Raw genomic sequence first — 20,479 nt, forward strand, 5'->3', positions numbered from 1 at the left:
GTCCAACTGAAATGTCATATTTTTCCATTCCTTTCCCCAAATATATGTTACAAAACAATATAATTTGCTATTGTTTTATCTAACAACTGGTTCTATCATTCTCCATCTTAGTTCCCTCTAAATAATGAAACAGATCAGTTTAGAGACAGCATCTGCCATTGCACCCGGGCCCTGTCAGAAACAAATGGGAAATCCCCACATTGGGAAATGCACTGCTAATGGCTACTCTTTTGCACTCTTTCAGTTCCGTGCTGATAAACTTATAATTACCACGAGGAATATCATCTGGAACCAAGTTTTTTTTTAAAGAAAGAAAGGGAAGGAAAAAGCTGGGATGGAAGACAACCACACACCAAATCATTTCTATAACCAGAGCAGATTCCTCTATGTCCTTCATCCTAATAATATTTGTATACATCTTTCCTCTGGGAAACCAAGGCAGGGCCTACCATGAAGTAGGTTGAGCTCTATGGTTGAGTGTGGTCCTTTTGGCCCACAAACTGATCTTACACTGATACTGAGCAATATTTATTTAGTGTGTGGCATATCATACATATACTAGCATATGCGACATGCTGTTAGGAGCCTAAGGGGGAGCTTTGGCGCTGTGGTGGCATGATGGTTAGCATCCAGTATTGCAGGCTGCTTCTGCTGACTGCCGATTACCAGGAGTTTGGCAGTTCAAATCTCACCAGGCTCAAGGTTGACTCAGCCTTCCATCTTCCCAAGGTTGGTAAAATGAGGAGCCAGATTGTTGGAGGCAATATGCTGACATTGTAAACCACTTAGAGAGGGCTGTAAAGCACCGTGAAGTGGTATATAAGTCTAAGTGCTATTGCTATTGCTATTCAGTTCTCATTTAGCTCAAAAGTTCTACATAGGATCACAGCTAAATAATCTGGCTATATCTAAAATTACACATGGAAGTTGACCAAACTGTAGGAAAGATTGTGAAATGCAGGAATCTATATACCTCTCCTCTATTTCCTAACTTGGGGATGGGGCAGCTCGAAGCTGTAAGAATACATGCAGTCTCCAAATGTCTTTTTGCAATCCCTTCTGATCACAATTGCAGCAAAGCCTCAGTTTAACAACTTAAAGTAAAAGAGGCACAAACTTGGTTCAGACTTCACTGCCATTTAATAAGCTAATGTCCATTAAACCAGGAGTTTGTTAAATCAAAGTTTTACCACAGATGATGCCAGTGATGTCAATTACATAATTATACAGTACTATCAAACCTCTTCTTGTGGGATACAATCCAGCAAGATGATCATTAGTTAGGCTTATTGTGCAAAGTAAGATATTAATAAACATATTCTTGGAAACTGAATAAACACTCATTGATTGATGAATTCATTAGGGCTGAATCTCTTAATGCTGTGAAACTGCCCTTTCCAGGTTGCTAGAGATTGAAGTATTAAGTTTTCCAATAGAAGCTTGAGGGGAATATCCATTTGCTTCTCATTAATAATTTTATGACATGCTCCAATTTCTTGGAGGCTTCACATAAACAATGTACTAAATTGAAACAAATGACCAAACGTTGGGTTTAATAACCATTCAGATTTGATTGATATTCCTGCAGAACAAGGGAGATGACCTTGATAGAGATATGCAGGGATTGTTTTTTTTTAAATATATTTTTATTAATTTTCTTTTTTTACATCATAAAACATTATGGTATCAACAACGTTCTTGGCATCTATACAGGGTTTTGGTTTAAATATAATACAGTACATTATATTGCATTTGTCTACTACTAAATAATATACAGTATTTAGCTATAATTACTATTCTTATATCTTTATATAATTTAGAAAATTTTATTTTACTTTCTTAAGGATTGTTTCAATTAACATTTTTGTCTCACTTCTTGGTTCTGTTTGTTAGCCATTTATACCAATTGTTCCAAATTGTAAAGAATTCAGAGTCATCTTTTTCTTTCAATTTCATTGTTAGCATATTCATCTTAGCACTTTCTGTTACTTTGTGTATTATTAGTTCTTCATTGGAGGTATTTGGTGTTTTCCATACCTGCACAAAGGCTATTCTGGCGGCTGTTGTAATATGTAACACTAAGTATTTTACTTCTTTCTGTAATCTTTCTTTGATGATTCCTAAAAGGAAGGATTCCGGTCTGAGCTCAATCTGATAGCCAGTGATCTCTTTTAACCAATTTTTAATTTGAATCCAGTATGTCCTGGCCTCGGGGCACATCCACTACATGTGATAAAATGTACCATCAACTTTTTTGCACTTCCAACATTTGGGACTCATGTTGGAGTAGATTTTTGCCAATCTTGTTGGAGCTAAGTACCATCTATAAAACATTTCATATATGTTTTCTTTGTATGCTGCAGGTACCGTTAACTTATAATGTATGTTCCATATTTTCTCCCATTCCTCTAATTCTATAGTGTATCCAAAATTCTGTGCACATGCAATCATTGTACTTTTGACTATTTCCTCTTCCATTTTGAAATCTAATAAATATTTATATATTTTAGTTATAAGTTTTTGTTCCGGTCCCATTAATATTTTATCTAATTGGTTCTGCCCTTTGTCAAATCCAAAATCTTTTGAGTCTTTTTTATATTTATTTTGAATTTGTAAATATGGCCACCAATCGATTATAATTACATTTTCCTTCAGTTCTTGGTTTGATTTTAATTTCCCTTGACTATCTAATAATTCTTCATAGCTTACCATTTTCCGTAGGTCTAGTCTATTTGGATGTATTATGGCTTCCATGGTTGACAGCCATCGTGGGATTTCCGTATAGTGTTTACCTTTGATTTTTTTCCAAATTGTAATCAATGAGTCTCTTATTAGGTGTTGATTGAAATAGGTATGTATATTACTTTTGTTTTCCCACAAAAATGCATGCCAACCTATCAAGAGGTCATGTCCTTCTAATGTTAAGATTCTCTTGTCTCTTAATTTAAACCAATCCTTAATCCAACTCAACACCGCTGCCTGGTAATAAAGCTCCCATTCTGGTAGTTCAAGACCACCTCTACTCCTATTATCTTGTAATAGTTTCATTTTAATACGTAGCCGCTTGCCCAACCAGACAAACTTGGATGTCATTTTATTTAGTTCTGTAAAAAAAATATTTCCCTAATTTAATTGGAATCATTTGGAATAGATATATTAGTTTTGGTAAAGTATTCATTTTCAACATTGCTATTCTTCCTAATATAGACAGTTTCAATTTGGCCCATAATTCTAATTCTTTTCGGATTTGCTTAATCAGTTTAACATAATTGTCCTCTTTTAATGATGAACATCTGGGTGATATCCAAATTCCCAGGTATTTCACCTTTTTTTACTATTTGCAGCCCCATTATGTTTTCTAATTCTACTTCCTGTTTTATTGTACAGTTTTTGACTATCATTTTATTTTTATTTTTATTTATTTTAAATCCTGCCACTTCACCAAATTTTTCTATTTGTTGCAACAATATTGATCCCGAATTCATTGGATCTTCCACTATAGATACCAAATCATCGGCAAATGCCTGAACTTTATATTCCTCATTTCTAATTTTAATTCCATGAATCTCTGGGTTGTGTCTGATTGCAGCTAGCAACACTTCTAAAGACAAGATAAATAACAGAGGCGATAATGGACACCCTTGTCTCACTCCTTTTGCAATTTCAAAATCTTCAGTGCGATCTCCATTTAATAATACACTTGCTTTTTTATTTGAGTATATTTCTTGTAATGTTTTTTCTATATTAGTGCCAAAGTTCAGCTTTTTAATTTGATATAGCATGAATTTCCAATTCAGATTATCGAATGCTTTTTGCGCATCTAAAAAAATTAAAGCTGCCTGTTTTTCTGGATGAGCTTCGTAGTATTCAATCGAATTTAGTACTGTCCTAATATTGTTTTTAACAATAGGGATTGTTATTTAGGAAAAAAATAAATAAAGAGCAGCATACAAATCTAATAAATAAAATAGGGCTAGAGCCTGGAGATTTTTAAAGTCCAGATATAAAGTCCATAATATTTGGAAGAGGTTCAGGATGATGCTTCCCTAATTCACTGAACCGTAAAGGAGGAAGTACAGCAGAACCAAGCCTTCAAGATTCTGTTGCTGTAACCAATCTCAGTAAAAATAATTTCAGCCTTCCTGTGGAGTTGATTTTCTGGTCTGGTCTACTTAGTGAAACTGACACTTCCTACTAAAAAATCCATGAAATTATATTTTATATACCGTACTAAAAAAATCAGATTACTTTTTAATTCTATTCTACTTTCTCAACACACACAACACATTAGTATAAGTTGTTAAACTTCCCATGAATAGACCCACCAAAACGCACAACCTCACCTCCTTGAATCTATTCATTGCAGTCCTTCGCCTCCCCAAAATAGCCTTGTCCATCAGCAATGTTTTTACTTCGCCCTAATTACAATTTCCTCCCTAACCACTCTGTGCTGTATACCTGTTTTTATGTCTCTATTCTAAGTTTCACTTGACAACTATTTGTTTAAAGTTGCAACAGCCTTGGAAAAAGTGACTTGCATTTACAGCTATCACCTTACCTCTGAAATCATGCAATCGGGTGCTTACTAATTTGCTCACATTTATGACCTGCTGCTGCAGAATCCTGCAATCACGATTGCAATTGTAATCTTTTTTTTGCTAATTTCCAGCAAAAAAAAACACAAAAAAACACACATTAGCAAATGCGATAAAAATTCGTGCAAAATTGGGTCCAGCTGGATCTATAACTACAGTGACTTACAACAGAAATTCCAATCTCAGATATGGTTCTAATTCAAGGACTGCCTGTAGTTCTTTTCTTTGTAGCTTTAAAGCAAGGATGTCAAACTGGATTTCTTTCTGTTCCTGGTGTGTGTGTTTGTGTGTGTGTGTGTGTGTGTGTGTGTGTGTGTGTGTGTGTGTATGTATCAGCATTGTAGTTCTCTTCTGCAAGCGGTGGAGGGGGGGGAGAGACAGGACGGATGCCTCCTTCAGCACCCTGATGGCCAAAATGGGGAACACATGAGGCTCCCTGCACCTCATTTTAGGCCTGGATGGCATTCTGCAAAAACCATGCTGTCCAAAAGGGGTGAGGGGGGTCTCATGCGCCCCCCCCCCCCTATTTTGGCCGGCAGAGTACTGAAGGAGGCCATCCAGGCTGAAAAAGGGGTGTGGGAGGACTGCACGTGGCCCCCCTCACCCTGTTTTGGCTGCCAGAGGCACTGTGTGCCAGTCCTTTGCTATTTCCAGGGCGGCTCCATGGGCCAGATTGAAATTGACCCACGGCCTTGAGTTTGACACCCCTGCTTTAAGGCCACACAAGTCAGAGCTGTATTGTTCTGACTGGGTTTCTCTACTCATCCTGTTGCTTTTGAGTACAGGTCTAGTATTCTTTCAAAAATGTGCTAAAGGCATTCTTAAAAAAAAACAATTCTAGTGCCATTTCACAAAACTCTCGTGCCCATGAATAGAAGGGGCTTTTATAATGCCTGATCAGTGTTTTCTGAAGTATCAAGCACCTAGTACAGGCCAGGGGTGTCAAACTGGCGGTGTCACGTGACATAGCATGTCTTTTCCTCCCTTCGCTAAACTGGGCCTTGGCGTGGCCAGCGTGTGACGCATCCAGCTCATGGGGCATGAGTTTGACAGCCCTGATCCAGGGCTTATATTGCTACAGTTATTCAGGCCGAACCACAGATTAGCCAGTCATATTTTTCTCTGGGCCGTCAGTTTAATGATTCACTGTGTTTTGCCACCCTATAATACTGGATTAATTGAATACAAACTATGGTTAAGTTAACCATGGAGAAACGTGTGTAAACAGAACTAATGAATTCTATTACCAAATTCCATCGGGCAATTAAGAAATGAACAGAAAAGGCTTCTCAAAAGCAAAGCATTGATGAAGCTTGTGAAGTTTCTACTGTCCCTAAATATCATAATGTGATAAACTTTAACTGATAAGAGCACAGTGGATGTATAATTAATGGTAGGAGAAAAACTGATATGGGACCTGCTAGAAAGTGTCAGTTTTCACTCAATGGTACCTTTCCACCTTCTGCTAGTACATGGGGTGGAAAGGCCAAATTCTAACCATGAGCCTATGCCCTAAAGCTGGGGGTTTCTCATAATACTTTGGAGAAAAGGTAGAAAGAGGAATGTGTTAATTCTCAGAATTTGTCTAGCTCAGAAATTTCCAGACAATAATTAGCTAAGTGCTACAGAGAATTTCACCCAAACGGCATGAACATAATTTGCTTAGACAGAGCCTTCCCCCCAGTATCTGAGGTTAAATATTATAGCTTACCTAAAATGGTTAAAAATTTCTTCTGTGTGTTTAACGCAACCCTATACTCAGGATTTTGAACAGGTTAGCTTAATTAGTTTGAAAGATCTTGTTGGAATTTGTGATTTTGATTCATTCCCCCCACCCCTTTTGCTCCTTCCTGTTCTCCCTGTGAAACCCATAAGCCAAAACCCATAAGCCAAAACCCATAAGCCTGGTGAGAATAAATAAATAAATAGGCACACCTTGTAGGACATTCTTCAGGGATGATGCAACAATTAAAGCTCACCTCCACCTTTATATTGAAGGGTGGGAATATTTAGATAAAATCTTACTTGATCACGTCAAAGTGTAGGAAATGTGATCAGAGATTATATGCTACTTTGAATCTTACTCCACTTGGAGTTTTGACAATAAAACTCGACATGGGAACCAGTGAAGAAGCAAGCAATGCAGTTCTTTAAGCATGGTTATCAATGTCATTTAATAATCGAATAATTCTAGACAAGCAGTTGGTAACCCTAAAACACTTTCAGTACAGAGGAAAGAAGATGAATACTTTCCAAAGCAGTCATCTAAAAAAAAATGTCTGTATGAACTACTGAGGCACCATCTGGGTAGGAATAGTCAGTAGATTTCATTGAATAACAAAGCAACAGGTATGCCAAATGCATTTGGCAGAGAAAATGGCATTAAAGTTATGAAAGCAATATATTTTAAGTTAATACTTTCTGATGGATGATTCCTTAAAATCTCAGAGTGGCCTTGCTGCCAACATCTAAATTTTGTGGCACATCTTTCTTTAGCTGAATACCAATCCTTGTTTAATTGTATCTAATTTCAAGCCTTAACCACAAGAAGTTGGTTAGTAAAAGTGGCAGAATAATTAATTCTGGAGAGTGTCTTGTTTTAAGAATGAGGTTATACCATATGATACTCCTATCTCATTCACTACCACATCCCTAATCTGTTGAAAGTTAAGAATTTATTTACATTTATGTCCAATTTTGACTTGGTGCATTGGAGTGGAATTAATATTAAAGAATTTAAAATGTCATCAAATAGTTTCTGTAAAATGAAATCTTTATAATTAAAGTTTCTTGGTTGAACAAAAGAATAAAGTTGATTGAAAAAGAAATTAAATACACCTAACTACATTGCAAAGGGGCTGGGGGAGGGTGGAGATAAAGAAATGTTAATCCAGATTTTAGAAATGTAGTTATTAGAATATATTGCAATAAAAACAACCAAGACTAATTAAAGACTAACAGATCTATTATGACTTACAGAAAGAAAACTCTTTTCCCCACAGCTATATTAAAGTATTGTGAAATTTTCTAGTCCTTGAGTTGGCAAAAATCTGTGTTAGCTTAAATTATTCTGCTTTGCTTGCTGAACCCTACTTAGTCTTGGGATAAGGCCAACAATGTACTTCCGCAGGAATTGGTGTTCGTCCCGGGCATCCCGATAAACCAGCAGCAAGGTGAAATAGATGATATAAAAATAAGACAAGATGTGAGTGAACCCTGCAATGAAAACAAATGGAAGGCCAGCTTAGATTCCTGCCTAAGCAGGGGATTGGAATAGAACAGTGGTTGCCAACCAGTGGGCCAGGGACCACTAGTGGTCTGTGAAAAAATTTTGGTGGTCCACAGAGAAATGTCACCCCCAAAGCAATTAAACCAGGCTGCGTGGGAACACAAGGCTGCGCCACCCACATGGCCCATGGGAACACAAGGCTTGCATCGCTTGCACTGCGAACAACATGAGGTAGTGAAGGGAGGGGGAAAGGGCAGAGGGGGGAACTTGCCCCACGTGCCCCACGCGCCTGGCCTGGCCACCGGGCTGCTTTTCTCTGCTTCTTTCTTCTTCTGCTTTTGGCTGCATGCAAGGAAAGCAGCAAAAGTCTTTCTTTCCCCCAAACTCTGCCAGAAATGAGTCTTTGGGACCCTGCAAGGCATCCTGCTCCAAGAGGCTGCGCCAGGATGACAAGTTTCAGAAAGACTCATTTCTGGCGGCGTTTGGGGGAGAGAAAGAAAGACTTCTGCTGCTTATGCTGCTTTCCTTGCATGAAGCCAAAAGTCTCTCTCTCTCTCTCTCTCTCTCTCTCTCTCTCTCTCCCTGTCCCTCTCCCTCTCCCTGTCCCTCTCCCTCTCCCTCTCTCCCTCCCTCCCTCCCTGAGAACAGAACTGGAGACAGTATCCTGCGATCCCAAATAAAGAACGATTGATTGGTGGGAAAACGGGGTGGGGAATTTTCCTACAGACTTTTTTTTTGGATTTTCCCAGGGTCTCTGGTCCGCGGGATTTAAAATTATGAATTTGGTGGTCCCTGAGGTCCAAAAGTTTGGCGATCCCTGGACTAGAAGACCTCCAAGGTCCCTTCCAACTCCGTTATTCTATTATGTTATTCTATTATAACTGCTGCTGGTTCTTACATATTTAATTCAGGACAAGTTAAAAAAGGTGATTGGTGGCATCCATGGGCTTCATTTTCCTCTCCCACTGAATTTCATTTGCCAAAGGGGAAAACATCACATTTTCTTTTACCTGAAGAAGATGGGGCTGTAGAGGAGGTGACAAGATGGTCAGACTTATCTGGTTTGGCAACTGTCAAAACCTTGAATACAGGACAGCTGATCCTCTCATAGTCTCCATCTTTTGCTCCCTGTCTGCCTTATACTGACTTATCTCTCACTCTGTGTACACATCTTGCAAGTTGTCTAAACATCAGATTGCAGATATAGCAATAGCACTTAGACTTATACTGTTTCACAGTGCTTTACAGCCCTCTCTAAGTGGTTTACAGAGTCAGCATATTGCCCCAAAACATCTGGGTCAAGCTTGCACCAGTGAGACTTGAACTGCAGAACTGCTGGCAGTCAGCAGTCAGCAAAATTACCCTGTAATACTGCATTCTAACCACTGCACAACCACAGCTTTATGGATATGGAGGTGCTTTGCACCTATGACCTATCATTTGGCTATATCTCTTTTTCATCTCCTTTTCTCTCATTCATCATATCTCTGTCTTTTGCTTCCCCACTCTCTTGCTCACTTGCAATCTTTCCCCCTTGTGAAAAACCTGATCCTCCTCCAACATTGTTCAAACAATTATTATTTTGGGCTGAATTTTTGTATCTTTGTGCCTTCATAAACTATTCTCAATATTCCAACTGGCTGATTTGTGCAGTCTTCATGTGGGTGACTTATTATTTGTCATTTCTGGTATAAGATTGTGGCCAACAACACGGAACTAATCTAATTAATACTATATGACAATCTCCTTTCTACCACTAATGGCAAAGTCGTAATCCTGAATTACACAACTAAATTCAAACTAAAGTCTCCTTTATGTTCTTTCTTCTCTCTATTTATTTATTAAAGCATTTCCTAAATGTTATAGATTAGTGGTTCTCAACCTTTTCTTCATCACAGATCCCCTCTTATGGCCATGGACCTTGGCCATTGACCGCTAAGACTCAACTCAAGATTTAAATAATAAAATTTCTTCAAGCCTTTGTGGACTTCCTCTGATGACATAGTGGCCTCCCAGCACCCCACAGACCACAAGTTGAGAACCAGTGATCTAGATCTTACTTTGCTTGCATGGCTAAGCAAAATCATTCTGAACTGCACTGAAGGACAAGGTACTTTCCTGAGGGACAACTGGTATGTCTAATGGTTAGAGGTATTGGCTTTGACATTTGTTGAGTTGGATTCTGTCCTCAATGTGTGTCTAGCTTACACTTCCTTGCCCAAGGTTTCAACATTTAGTTTTGGATTACTGTGGCTTGTGGTTATGCACTGGATATTTTCCTTTTACTCAGTAATTGCTCTGCGAGGGGAAACAGCCACTAGTTAAGCTTTTGTTTGTGTGTGCGTGTGCGTGCGCTTTTGAGTCAGGTTTTTTTTTTTTTTGACTCCTGAGGACTGGGCAAGTTTTCTGCAATTTTTCTTGTCAAGATTTTGGAAGTGATTTCCCCTCATCTCCTTCCTGCAGAATTGGTGCAATCAATCCACTCATCACGCTAACACACACATCCTTCCTCCTGTCTAATTATGTGAGGATTTTAAAAAGTGTCACTCTTCTCACCTTCCACATTGTCATGGTGATGCTATGATTGTTCTGGGCTGTGAAATAAAATACTTGCTCCATTTAAGAATCAGTCCAATCAAGCAGCTGTTTGCAGGAGCCTGATCCTGCTGTTGGATAGTATAAGGGCTTATAATTAGGCTTCAAAAACAGCAGGGGTATATTTGGTAGAAGTGGTAGTGCCTCTAGATGGCCTGCAAATGGCTCATACATGCATTCTCTGTCTCTGAAGCAATAGCATTTATATACTGATTCATAGTGTTTTACAGCCCTCCCTAAGTGATTTGCAGAGTCAGCATATTGCCCCCAACAATCTGACTCCCCATTTTATTGACCTTGGAAGGGTGGAAGGTTGAGTCAACCTTGAGCTGGTCAGGATGAAACTCCAGGATGTGGGCAGTGAGTTAGTCTGCAGTACTTCATTCTAAGCACTGTGGGAAGAAATATCCATCTGATTCAGTTCCAAGGCAGGAGGAAGACAGTGGAAACATGGAGGCTGATTGGAAAGAAGGTTTAATGATGAAGCAGAACCACATAGGTTCTGGGCAGCTGACCACATGGAGTTGAGAGTGGGGGGGTATTTATACCTTCTCTTGGGTTTTGCACTTGAGCTTCCTGTTCCTGTGCAAGAACATGTATTCTATTGACTGTTGTCAGAACCCCATGGGGCCATGTAGGGGTCATAGCTGGGTCTATAGGCAAAATACAAATCCTAGGTTTTTGTCTGAGCTAAGGTTGGTTGAGGTTTTTGAGGGTTAAGGAGTTTTTCTTAAAGGGTGTTGGGCAATTCCTATTGTGACTTAATGGCTTTGCCCTGTGTTACATCTTGAGTGAGGGTATATGCTTATGAATAGAGCTATCTAGTTATCAATAAGCTCTTTATCTCTTGTGCTGACATCTGATGTGAGCTATTAAGGAAAGTGGGGGTTGCTTTCTCCCTCTAAAAAAACATGTTTCTCCATTTCTCATCCAGGGAAATATAATATTCTGCCTTTTTAATATTTTTCAAAATATTTCATTCTTTTGGGAGGGGACTGCTGACTTTCTACAATACTGTACCAGCAAGGTTCCAGTAGCTTAATTTGCAACACAGGTTTTGGAATAAAAATAGAGGATCAGGTGAGATTGCCCTGCCCCCAATTGCTTGAAAAGATCTTCAGAGGAACAAGGATTGACAAATTGACTTTTGTATTTCTAATTCCCAAGACCAGTTTGGTAAAAAACAAAACCAAAAAACAGGTGCTGGTCTAGAAGCTGGGAGATTACAAGTTCTAGTCCTTCCTTAGTCACAAAAGCCAGTTGGGTGACTTTGGTCCAGTCATTCTCAGCGCTGTATTAAATTATTGCTTTAAAAGGAAGTTTAGGAACACAGGCTGGCTTTTCATCTAGTAGCCTGATAAAGAAGTGCTCTTGTCCTATTTAATTTTACACAAAGGTCTTACAACACAGGAAAGCTTTCCTGGAAGGAAGAGATAAGACCAAAAGAGAAAGTAACAGCCATCACTGACATTCAAAGGCAATAGCAATATGCATGTTTTTGATGGGAAAGTTGGAGTTTGAAAAGGCGGGGTTAACCTTCTGTTTGATCCCCCTTTCTTCTTTACTTTGACAGCTTTTCATAAGGATGGCAAGGTTGAGATAACTTCCAGAGGGAATATACCAGTCGAGAAAGGGGAAAACCATCACAGAAGAACCCCACTTCCAAATCTCCTGAAGAACTATCAGTCTTCAGCGGTGGAATGGGAATATTGAATGGGTTGTTCTGACTGGAGGAAGCATGTCAGCAAGTTCCCTGGGATTAAGTTACCTAGAGCTTTAAAGATCAACAGAACACTTTGAATTACACACAGAAATCTAAGGGAACCCCAATACTTTAGGTGTCACATAGCTGTAATGGCTATTACCTAACAATAAGAGTGGGTGAGGGTAGGACTGTATTCTGTACCAATTGCAGCTTATGAGTAGTTTCCCAAGGAAGCCCCAGATAGAATACATTGCAAAAGAATAGCTTAGTGTGGATGAAGATACCACTTTATGTAATCTAGTTGATTACAGATATCAGCTTGATATCAGCCAGGACTACATAATTAATTTAATTGCAATATTGGCGACAATTTTGCAGTGCCTCCAATTAGAAGCAGATCTGAACAACAGCCAGATGTTAAAATTTCAAAAAATGGCAAATATCCATTTTTTGTTTGTTTAATCCCCAAATACGTACCCATTGGTTAATCATCACACTACCCCCCAAAATGATAATGTGATAATGTCTATCTAAAATTCCATTGTCTTTGGCCTCAGTGGTTTGTATCTTTGCCTCATTAATTTATTTGGTTTGTTATTTGAAGAATTTGAATGCTTGCAAACTGTTTTATGTCACTCTTTAGATTCCCTCCTTATGTCATTTTGTGCTCACATGTCCTCTTATATTGTTTGTGTTGCAGTTGTTTGAGTGACACGAAAACTCAGTGCGTAGCTACCCCTGATAAGATCTCTGTATAAATGTAAATAAAACACAGCTTTCAAACAAGATGACATGCACCAGGGAAATGGAAAAAAAAGGTGAGACCAAAAAAAAAAAAAAAAAAAAAGATCTTGAAGAGGCCAGAACAAAAGATTGTATTGTTAACAAAGCACATACATAAAACTGGAGAAGGAGAAATTGTCTAACAGTGTATTGCCTGAGATAGAACAGCAATGCTTGCCCACGTTTATGGGAACTGAAATCCATCACATCTAGTGGATATCCTGTTGGAAGACACTGGCATACAACAGTTCATTTAATGACCATGCAAGGTTACAACAGCCCTGAAAAAAAGGACATGGCCATTTTTCACACTTATGACAGTTGTAGCATCCCCAGATTCACTTAATAGCCATATGACTAATTTAACAGCTGTAGTGATTCACTTAACAAATGTGGCAAGAAAATTTGTAAAATGGGGCAAAGCCCACTGGACAAATTTCTCACGTAACAACATAAATTTGGGGCTGAATTGTGGTTGTACGTTGAGGACTACCTGTATAGAATTCAAATAATCCCAGTGATTTAGTTAACAAACACTCAAGAATAGGGCCAGACCTTGAAAGGGGAGTGGCATACTGGTCTTTCTCTTGTTGGATGGTGGATTACTGGGTGGTGAAGGCTCACAGTGAAAGAACAAGCATAACAAATACATGGTGAAGGCCAGGCTACTTTGCAGTACTGCCTTTCTCCTATCCTTTTAGCTTGATCCACCAGATCTAGCAGACCGGACATCCTCTGGATCCCTTCTAACACATAGTGTCATCTTGTTGCACCTTGGAGTTGCATCTTCTCAGTGGCTGTACAGTGTCTGTTCTATGGAACAGCATTCTCCTGGAGATTCAGAGGCATCAAACACTTAGCTGTTTCCACAGAGGTTTGCCTCAGGAGGCTAGATGAGCTCTGCTGTTGTTGAGGAAGTATGATGTGGTGGGTTTTGTTTTTGTTTTTTTTTTCCCCCCCGTGAAAAAAGGAAGCCGAGTCAGTGTTGTTTTTTTTCCTCTTTCTCCCCCCCCCCCCCACTCCCCCCCCCGGCCCCCCCCCCCCCCCCCCCCCCCCCCCCCCCCCCCCCCCCCCCCCCCCCCCCCCCCCCCCCCCCCCCCCTCCCCCCCCCCCCCCCCCCCCCCCCCCTCCCTCCCCCGGGCCCCCCCCCCCCCCCCCGTCCCCCCCCCCCCCCCCCCCCCCCCCCCCCCCCCCCCCCCCCCCCCCCGTTTTGTTTTGCTTTGGGGTTGTTTGGGTTTTTTTTGGTGAGTGCGGTTATTGCTTATCCATGTAGACCGGTGTGTGTGTGTGTGTGTTATTTGTCATGGTTTTGTGTTTCTAACGCTTGCACACCACCCTGAGATGGGCTTCCATTAAAATTGTATAAATAAAATAAGCATTGTACTTTATGGGATTGGCAACAAGTCACAGTGTGGGTTGCCTGAAAGGAGTTGGTGATGAATCTAGGCCGCAAAGCGGCTGACCTACAATTTTACAAATAAAAGGAGATGAATATGGCCGTTTAAAAAAGGGCTCTAAAGGATCTTTGAGAGAGAAAGAGAAAGGGGGAGACATTTACTGAACTGAGCAGAGCAACAGGGATCTCCCCCTGTCTCATGAGCAAAGCTTTTCATGTGCCAGAGAAATCTAATAGTCCCCGGGCTGTGCTGCCAATTGCTCCCTAGGCTGCTGTTAGTAACACAGGAAAGTGGTGTGCCTCTCGAGTGCATCTCATTTCATCTCTCTCCCTGCATCACTGCCTCCTCCCCTCCTGTTCCCACTGCAAAATGCTGAACCTCGACTTTCTCTTGCATCCTGGCGTCCACCAGGTTCTACCTTTGCACTGCGATTCTGCACAATCGGGCCCAGAAAAAGCCTTTTAAAATAATAATAATAATAATAATAATAATAATAATAATAATAATAATAATAATAACAACAACCACTTTAATTCCTCTCTATTTCTTCCTTGGCTGAGCCTGCTCTCCTCAGCATCATCCCCCCACCCCACCCCCATTCAAAAGCTGGACAATGGTATCGCCCCAGCTCCATCAGAGGGGAAATATGCTCTAGATATTGCTGGAACGTAGGAGCATCCTTGCAGGCTGCGGCAGAGGCAGAGGCAGAAGCGGCGCCTGCACAAGAGAGCAAATCCTACTCCAGCTGGCCGCTAAAAGAGGAGACTGAATTGACTCGCCTCCATTCCTCTCCTCTCTAAAGGGGTATTATCCTGAGCCGAGCGAGGAGCGAGGAGCGTCGCTTAAGGGGAAAAGATGACACAGGGGAAGGTAGGTTCAAGCTGTACCAGGACGTGGCTGAATGACCTTTGTATTCAATTTATCAATTTCCCATCGCCCTCTTTATCTCCAGGGCTTGTAAGCTATCTGCTTTCTCAGTGTATACAGATGGAAAAGATATTTTTATTATTCGATTAGTACAGGGCTGATTGCCCTGCTTCCCTACATACTCCCATCAAGATTAAGTTTCACAGAAGCCCTAGAAAAATTACCCTAATCTAGACTGCTCATAAACCTTATAGAGCATCTTTATTTCCCCAAGCAAGGAAAGGAGGGGAGGGAATGACTTCTGAATCCATAAGAGTTGCAAATTTCTCCATGCTTGCTTTGGTTCTCCCCCAGTATTAAGAAATCTGTTCCCATGGCAACTTAGCAAGAGCATCTAATTGAAGGTCTGTTGAGTTTTAGCCCTTGATAGGGCAAATTATAATATGAATGGTGTGTTTTATAATGGTCTAAATGGTTGCAAGTTATATGTGCTCTTTTATCTGGAGTCTCAACTTTGTCACTCGGATTTGTCTGGCGCAAGGACCAGGCATCAGGTCCTAAATCCAAAATCTATAATTCAGGAAGAGGCATACGTCTTCACTCAGAGAGCTGGAGATCATGGATTCAGCAGCAAACATCCATTTTGGAATTCTGTGTTTTCTTTCTTTCTTTCTTTTAATTGTTTTCAATCCTCGGGCTAGATATGTACCGCTTTGCAGATGTCCAATTTAATATATCCTTTTCTTCTTTTAAAAATAAATAATTCAAATTATTAAATTATCAAATCAACAATTCAGTAAAATTACTTAGCATCATAATGTGCAGAGGAGAAATTAGGTATGTAACTTTGGCTTGGGCAACTGAATGTGACTGGGGGATGTTGAAATTGTGAATTCAAATTGCATTCCTGTGGCTACCCAGTGGCATTTAGGACAGGTACAAAATGTTAGAGCATGTTCACCGAAAAACAGCAGGTCATTTTGGCTGGGGAGAGTTTTTGGGGAACAATCCCTATTCATTCTTCTCCCCTATTCCCACTTTCCAAATCTCCTTTTAGCCACCTGAGACCCTCCAGATATTATGGAACTACAATCCCTGAAGGATCTGCTGACTGGAAAATTTGGTTATTGTGAGCCTGGTGAGCACCAGGATATGTGTGTGTATGTGTGTGTGTCCAAGAGCTTGCTCCTTTGCATTAGGTCATCCCTGTCTCAGCAGCACCACAATGACGCAGTTCTGGGCTCTCCTCTTGTTGCGTTTCTGATTCTGAATATTTACTGATTGCCTCAGCTTGTTCAGTTAAAACGTGTTTAATTTTGATAACCTGTATGGAATTTATCATTTCATAGCTGCAAGTGGCTACCGGGAGGCTTTGTTCACTTAAAAGAGCTTTCGATTTATTTTGTTTGTCTTTATGCGGCTGCTAAGTGATGGACAAGTAGTGACTTAACCTAAACTGAAAGACAAGCGTACAACTTTAGGCAGACTAACTAGGATTGAAGCCTGACTGAGGTTAACAGGACTTCTCATTTGAATCAGTTAAAAAAAAGTGGAGATGTCAAGGAGTACTGTCTATATTTTGAGAAAGATATGGGAATGTGGCTTTCCTATCCGAGGATCTTTTTTGAACTGGCTGAAGAATTGGGTAATTTGTGTGCTTCCCACTAGGTTTTGTTCAGCTGTAACTCCCAACATCCTTAACTAAACTGGGAATTGTTCAATTATATGTAGAAAGCCATTGTTTCCTCTTTTTGGGCCAAACTATAAGACACATTCTGACATTCTCTTGGCTTCTGTTGGCTTTCTGAAAGGAGGAATAAAAGAAAATACTCTTATGACTTTATGGCAACAGAACATTGGATTTTACTCAATCTGTTCAGCTTTTTAAGTCTCTCTGGAAATTTAAATATGAGCACTTTCACAAATTAAATGAAAAATGTCAACAGCAGTATTATTCTGATATTAATGTAATAGTAGAATAGATGTTTGGGAAGCTCATTTAATCACAAAATAGCTGCCTTTGGAGATATATACACCTGCAAAGCTGCCGTTTTCTAGAATATAAGATACCCTCTGTAAACCCTATCCCCGTAATGGTGAACCTATGGCACGCGTGCTGGAAGTGGCACACAGAGCCATTTTTGCTGCCATGCGAGAGTTCATCCGGAACAGCTGTACTGCGCATGCGCACGTGCCCCCCACCAGACAGCTGATTGTCGGGTATCTGCCACATATGCGTGGGGGGAGACACGTGTGCATGCGCAGGGGATGGGGGTGCGCACACATGTGCAGAGGCGCGTGGCACACAGGGGTCATGTGCGCAGGGGGTCGCATGCCGGGCTGGAATTCTACCAATTCGCACCTATTCACTAGAACTGGTTGTTAACATTCTAAGCAGTTTGGAGAACCGGTTGTTAGAAGAAATTACTGGCCTAATCCTGTAAGGAAAGCAGAAAGGAAACATTCTGGTGTTGCTTACAGAAACTGCCTTTCCGTTAACCCTTATTACATTCTTGGCAGGACTAGAATTCCTGTCTCAGGAACTTCTCTGGAGTTTCTTTTCCCCTCCTTTGCTGGTACTTTGCTTGTGTGGAGTGACCATTCAAAATTAGAATGGCACTGAAAAAAGTGACTTATGGCTGTTTTTCACACTTACGACTATTGCAGCATCCCCACAGTCACGAGAGGCCAGGCGAGGAGATGCGTGCCTCGATGTGAGTGATATTGAGTTGGCCATGCCCAGCCAATAACATGGCCACCAAGCCACACCCACCAACTAAGCCACGCCCACAGAACCAGTTGTTAAAAAAAATTGAATCCCACCCCTGATCGCATGCGCATGCGTGAGGGCGTGCACAAGCATTGCATTGTGGGTGGAGGTGCACGCACTTTTGGCACGCAACGAGGAAAAGGTTAGCTATTACTGCCCTATCCTAGCTATTCTTGCACAATCTTCCACACTGCCCCTTCTTTTGTTATTTTCTTGGCCTGAAGACATTTTTTTTTCAAAGAAAGCCCTGGGCTGGTGTTTCCCATCATTTTGTTTCCTAAAATAGTGTCTATGATTGAGAGGTGGGTTTGGGGTTTTTTGGGGGGTGTGGGTGGAGAGAAATTAAAACAATCTTGGAGGCTGACATTTTTCTTTGAAGCATGCCAGATTTATTATCCCTGAAAGATAAGCCAATTGTGAAAATTAAAATATAACATTTTTGAGGGTCAGTTTATCCATGACTGGTGTGTTTCAAATGGTACTTTGGTTAAAAAGTCCAGAGATGTCTTGTCTAGAGATAGGCTTATCCATATGTGGTATATTGCAATATAATTTGAGATTAAAAGAAGTACCCATAGTACTTCTTTGATATTTGGGAGGCATTATTTGGAGACTCATATATACCAGGTTCTGCCTTCCATTGATAAAAGCTTCAGGAGCTTCTTGAAGAAAGACATTAATTATATCTAACAGATAAAATAAATAAATTACAAGTTTCATGATTCACGTGCCTTCATTCAGCTGCTATTGGCTAACAGTAAGGCCCTTGAAATAATTGACAAGCAACCTCATCAAAAGTTTTTTTTTTCCAGAAAGTACAGTGTAGTAGTGAGAAAGAAGCTAAATATCTATACTTGGTTTCAGTCAGTAGCTGTTCATAGTGATGTGTTGTCAGCAGTCGATGAAATAATGTATTTAGTTGAAAGAAGTCAAGTTTTTATATGTATGTATAAGTAAATTATCTTTAAAATGGGATAGTCATTCCAGATTATCTGAGCAATGGAAACAGGGTTATTATTTCAATGTAATCTTCTCCTTTGGAGGTACCTTGAATTTCGGCTTGTTTCCTGTTTGAAGCTAAAATTACAAGTCCAGTTCAGACTTGGAAAGTCATTCGCTTGAGATCCAAACATATGGCAGCTGCTGTACATTGTGAAACGTTTTGTCCATTACTACCCTAGTTGATTTGATATATTTTCATTGCACCAGAGAATTTTCTTTAAAATAATCAGCAACAAAGCAAAACAAAACAGAAATGGAGAGGAGAGGGAGAACCTAGAACTTCTCATGCAGGAGACGTTTCCCAAGTGTCACAGCTCCAGAAGCAATAGGTCTGAATAGCTCTAAGGCAGGAAAGCAAGAGGGTCACTGAACACCAAATAACGTACCTATGTCTTGTCTTGAGAATGGGGCAGCCTTGATGCCCGTAGTGAATTCTGCAGAAATGCCTGATGCAATATAGATACATTAATACAACACTGCACCGGATATTCTTGCAGAATTCACTCCGGGCATTAAGGCTGCCCCATTCACAAGGATTGCTATTGTAAACCTCCTTGTAAGATGTATGATCAATCAGTCAACTGACCGTTCTCAGTGGTCAGGGAAAGGGACCATGGTGGCTCACGTGGTAAGACGCTGGGCCTGCGTACCATTGAGGTTGGCCAGTTCGGTGGTTTGATTCCTGTGAGCGAATAAACTATGTTGGGACAAGAAAGGAGCCTCCCCCGAATGCCTACCAGCATTCAGATGTCCCGTGGGTAAAGATAACACTGCCTGAAAAAATTCCTTTCACAGGGGCAGCCAGCCACCTCGGTCATCCCTGGCTAACACGTGCTATACGCTAAATAAATAAAGCGGGCAGGGAAAACCAGAGCAGGTCAGAAAAACAGGGGGGAAAACTTCTGATCATGCATCCCTCCCCTGCATTTATTCCAGGCTAGGAGGTTTGTAGAGAATTTACCTACACATACACGGGTATTCCTCGACTTACAACGGTTCATTTAGTGATGGTTTGAAATTACAACGGCACTGAAAAACTGACATGACCATTTTTCACACTTATGACTGTTGCAGCATTCCCCCCCCCCCCCATGATCATGTGATTTACATTTGGACCTGTGGTTGGATTCAATATTTTTTTTACTACCGGTTCTGTGGGCGTGGCTTGGTGGGTGTGGCAGGGGAAGGATACTGTAAAATCTCCAGTCAGAGGTGGCATTTGCTGGTTCTCTGAACTACTCAAAATTTCCGCTTCTGGTTCTCTAGAACTGGTCAGAACCTGCTGAATACCACCTCTGATTTGGACGCTTGACAACTGACTCACATTGTGTGATCGTTTTTTGTGACGTTCTGACAAGCGAAGTCAATGGGGAAGCCAGATTCACTTAACAACCAGGTTACTCATTTAACACTTGCGGTGACTCGCTGAACAAACGTGGCAAGAAACGTCGTAAAATGGGGCAAAACTCACTTAACACATTTTGCACAAATTCTGGGCTCAATTGTGGTCGTAAGTTGAGGATTACCTGGACCTCA

General features: G+C 40.6%; 1 protein-coding gene across 3 annotated transcripts in view; it reads left to right on the forward strand.

The window, feature by feature from the left end:
• Window positions 1-20,479, forward strand: part of FAIM2 (Fas apoptotic inhibitory molecule 2) — a 106,413-nt gene that overhangs the window by 44,076 nt on the left and 41,858 nt on the right. The window contains exon 1 of one of the 3 annotated variants that reach the window (XM_026679962.2): window positions 14,908-15,174. The exons of the other annotated variants lie outside the window; for them this stretch is intronic. Within the exon in view, the coding sequence (XP_026535747.1) occupies window positions 15,160-15,174 (15 nt within the window). The 5' untranslated portion in view covers window positions 14,908-15,159. Of the gene's footprint in view, window positions 1-14,907; window positions 15,175-20,479 lie in introns of those variants that run through there. 3 annotated transcript variants of the gene reach the window in all.

This window comes from Notechis scutatus, chromosome 2 (assembly GCF_049901735.1).
Source record: "Notechis scutatus isolate UNSWTSFEM ecotype Mainland chromosome 2, rNotScu1.2, whole genome shotgun sequence".
Classification (NCBI taxonomy): domain Eukaryota; kingdom Metazoa; phylum Chordata; class Lepidosauria; order Squamata; family Elapidae; genus Notechis; species Notechis scutatus.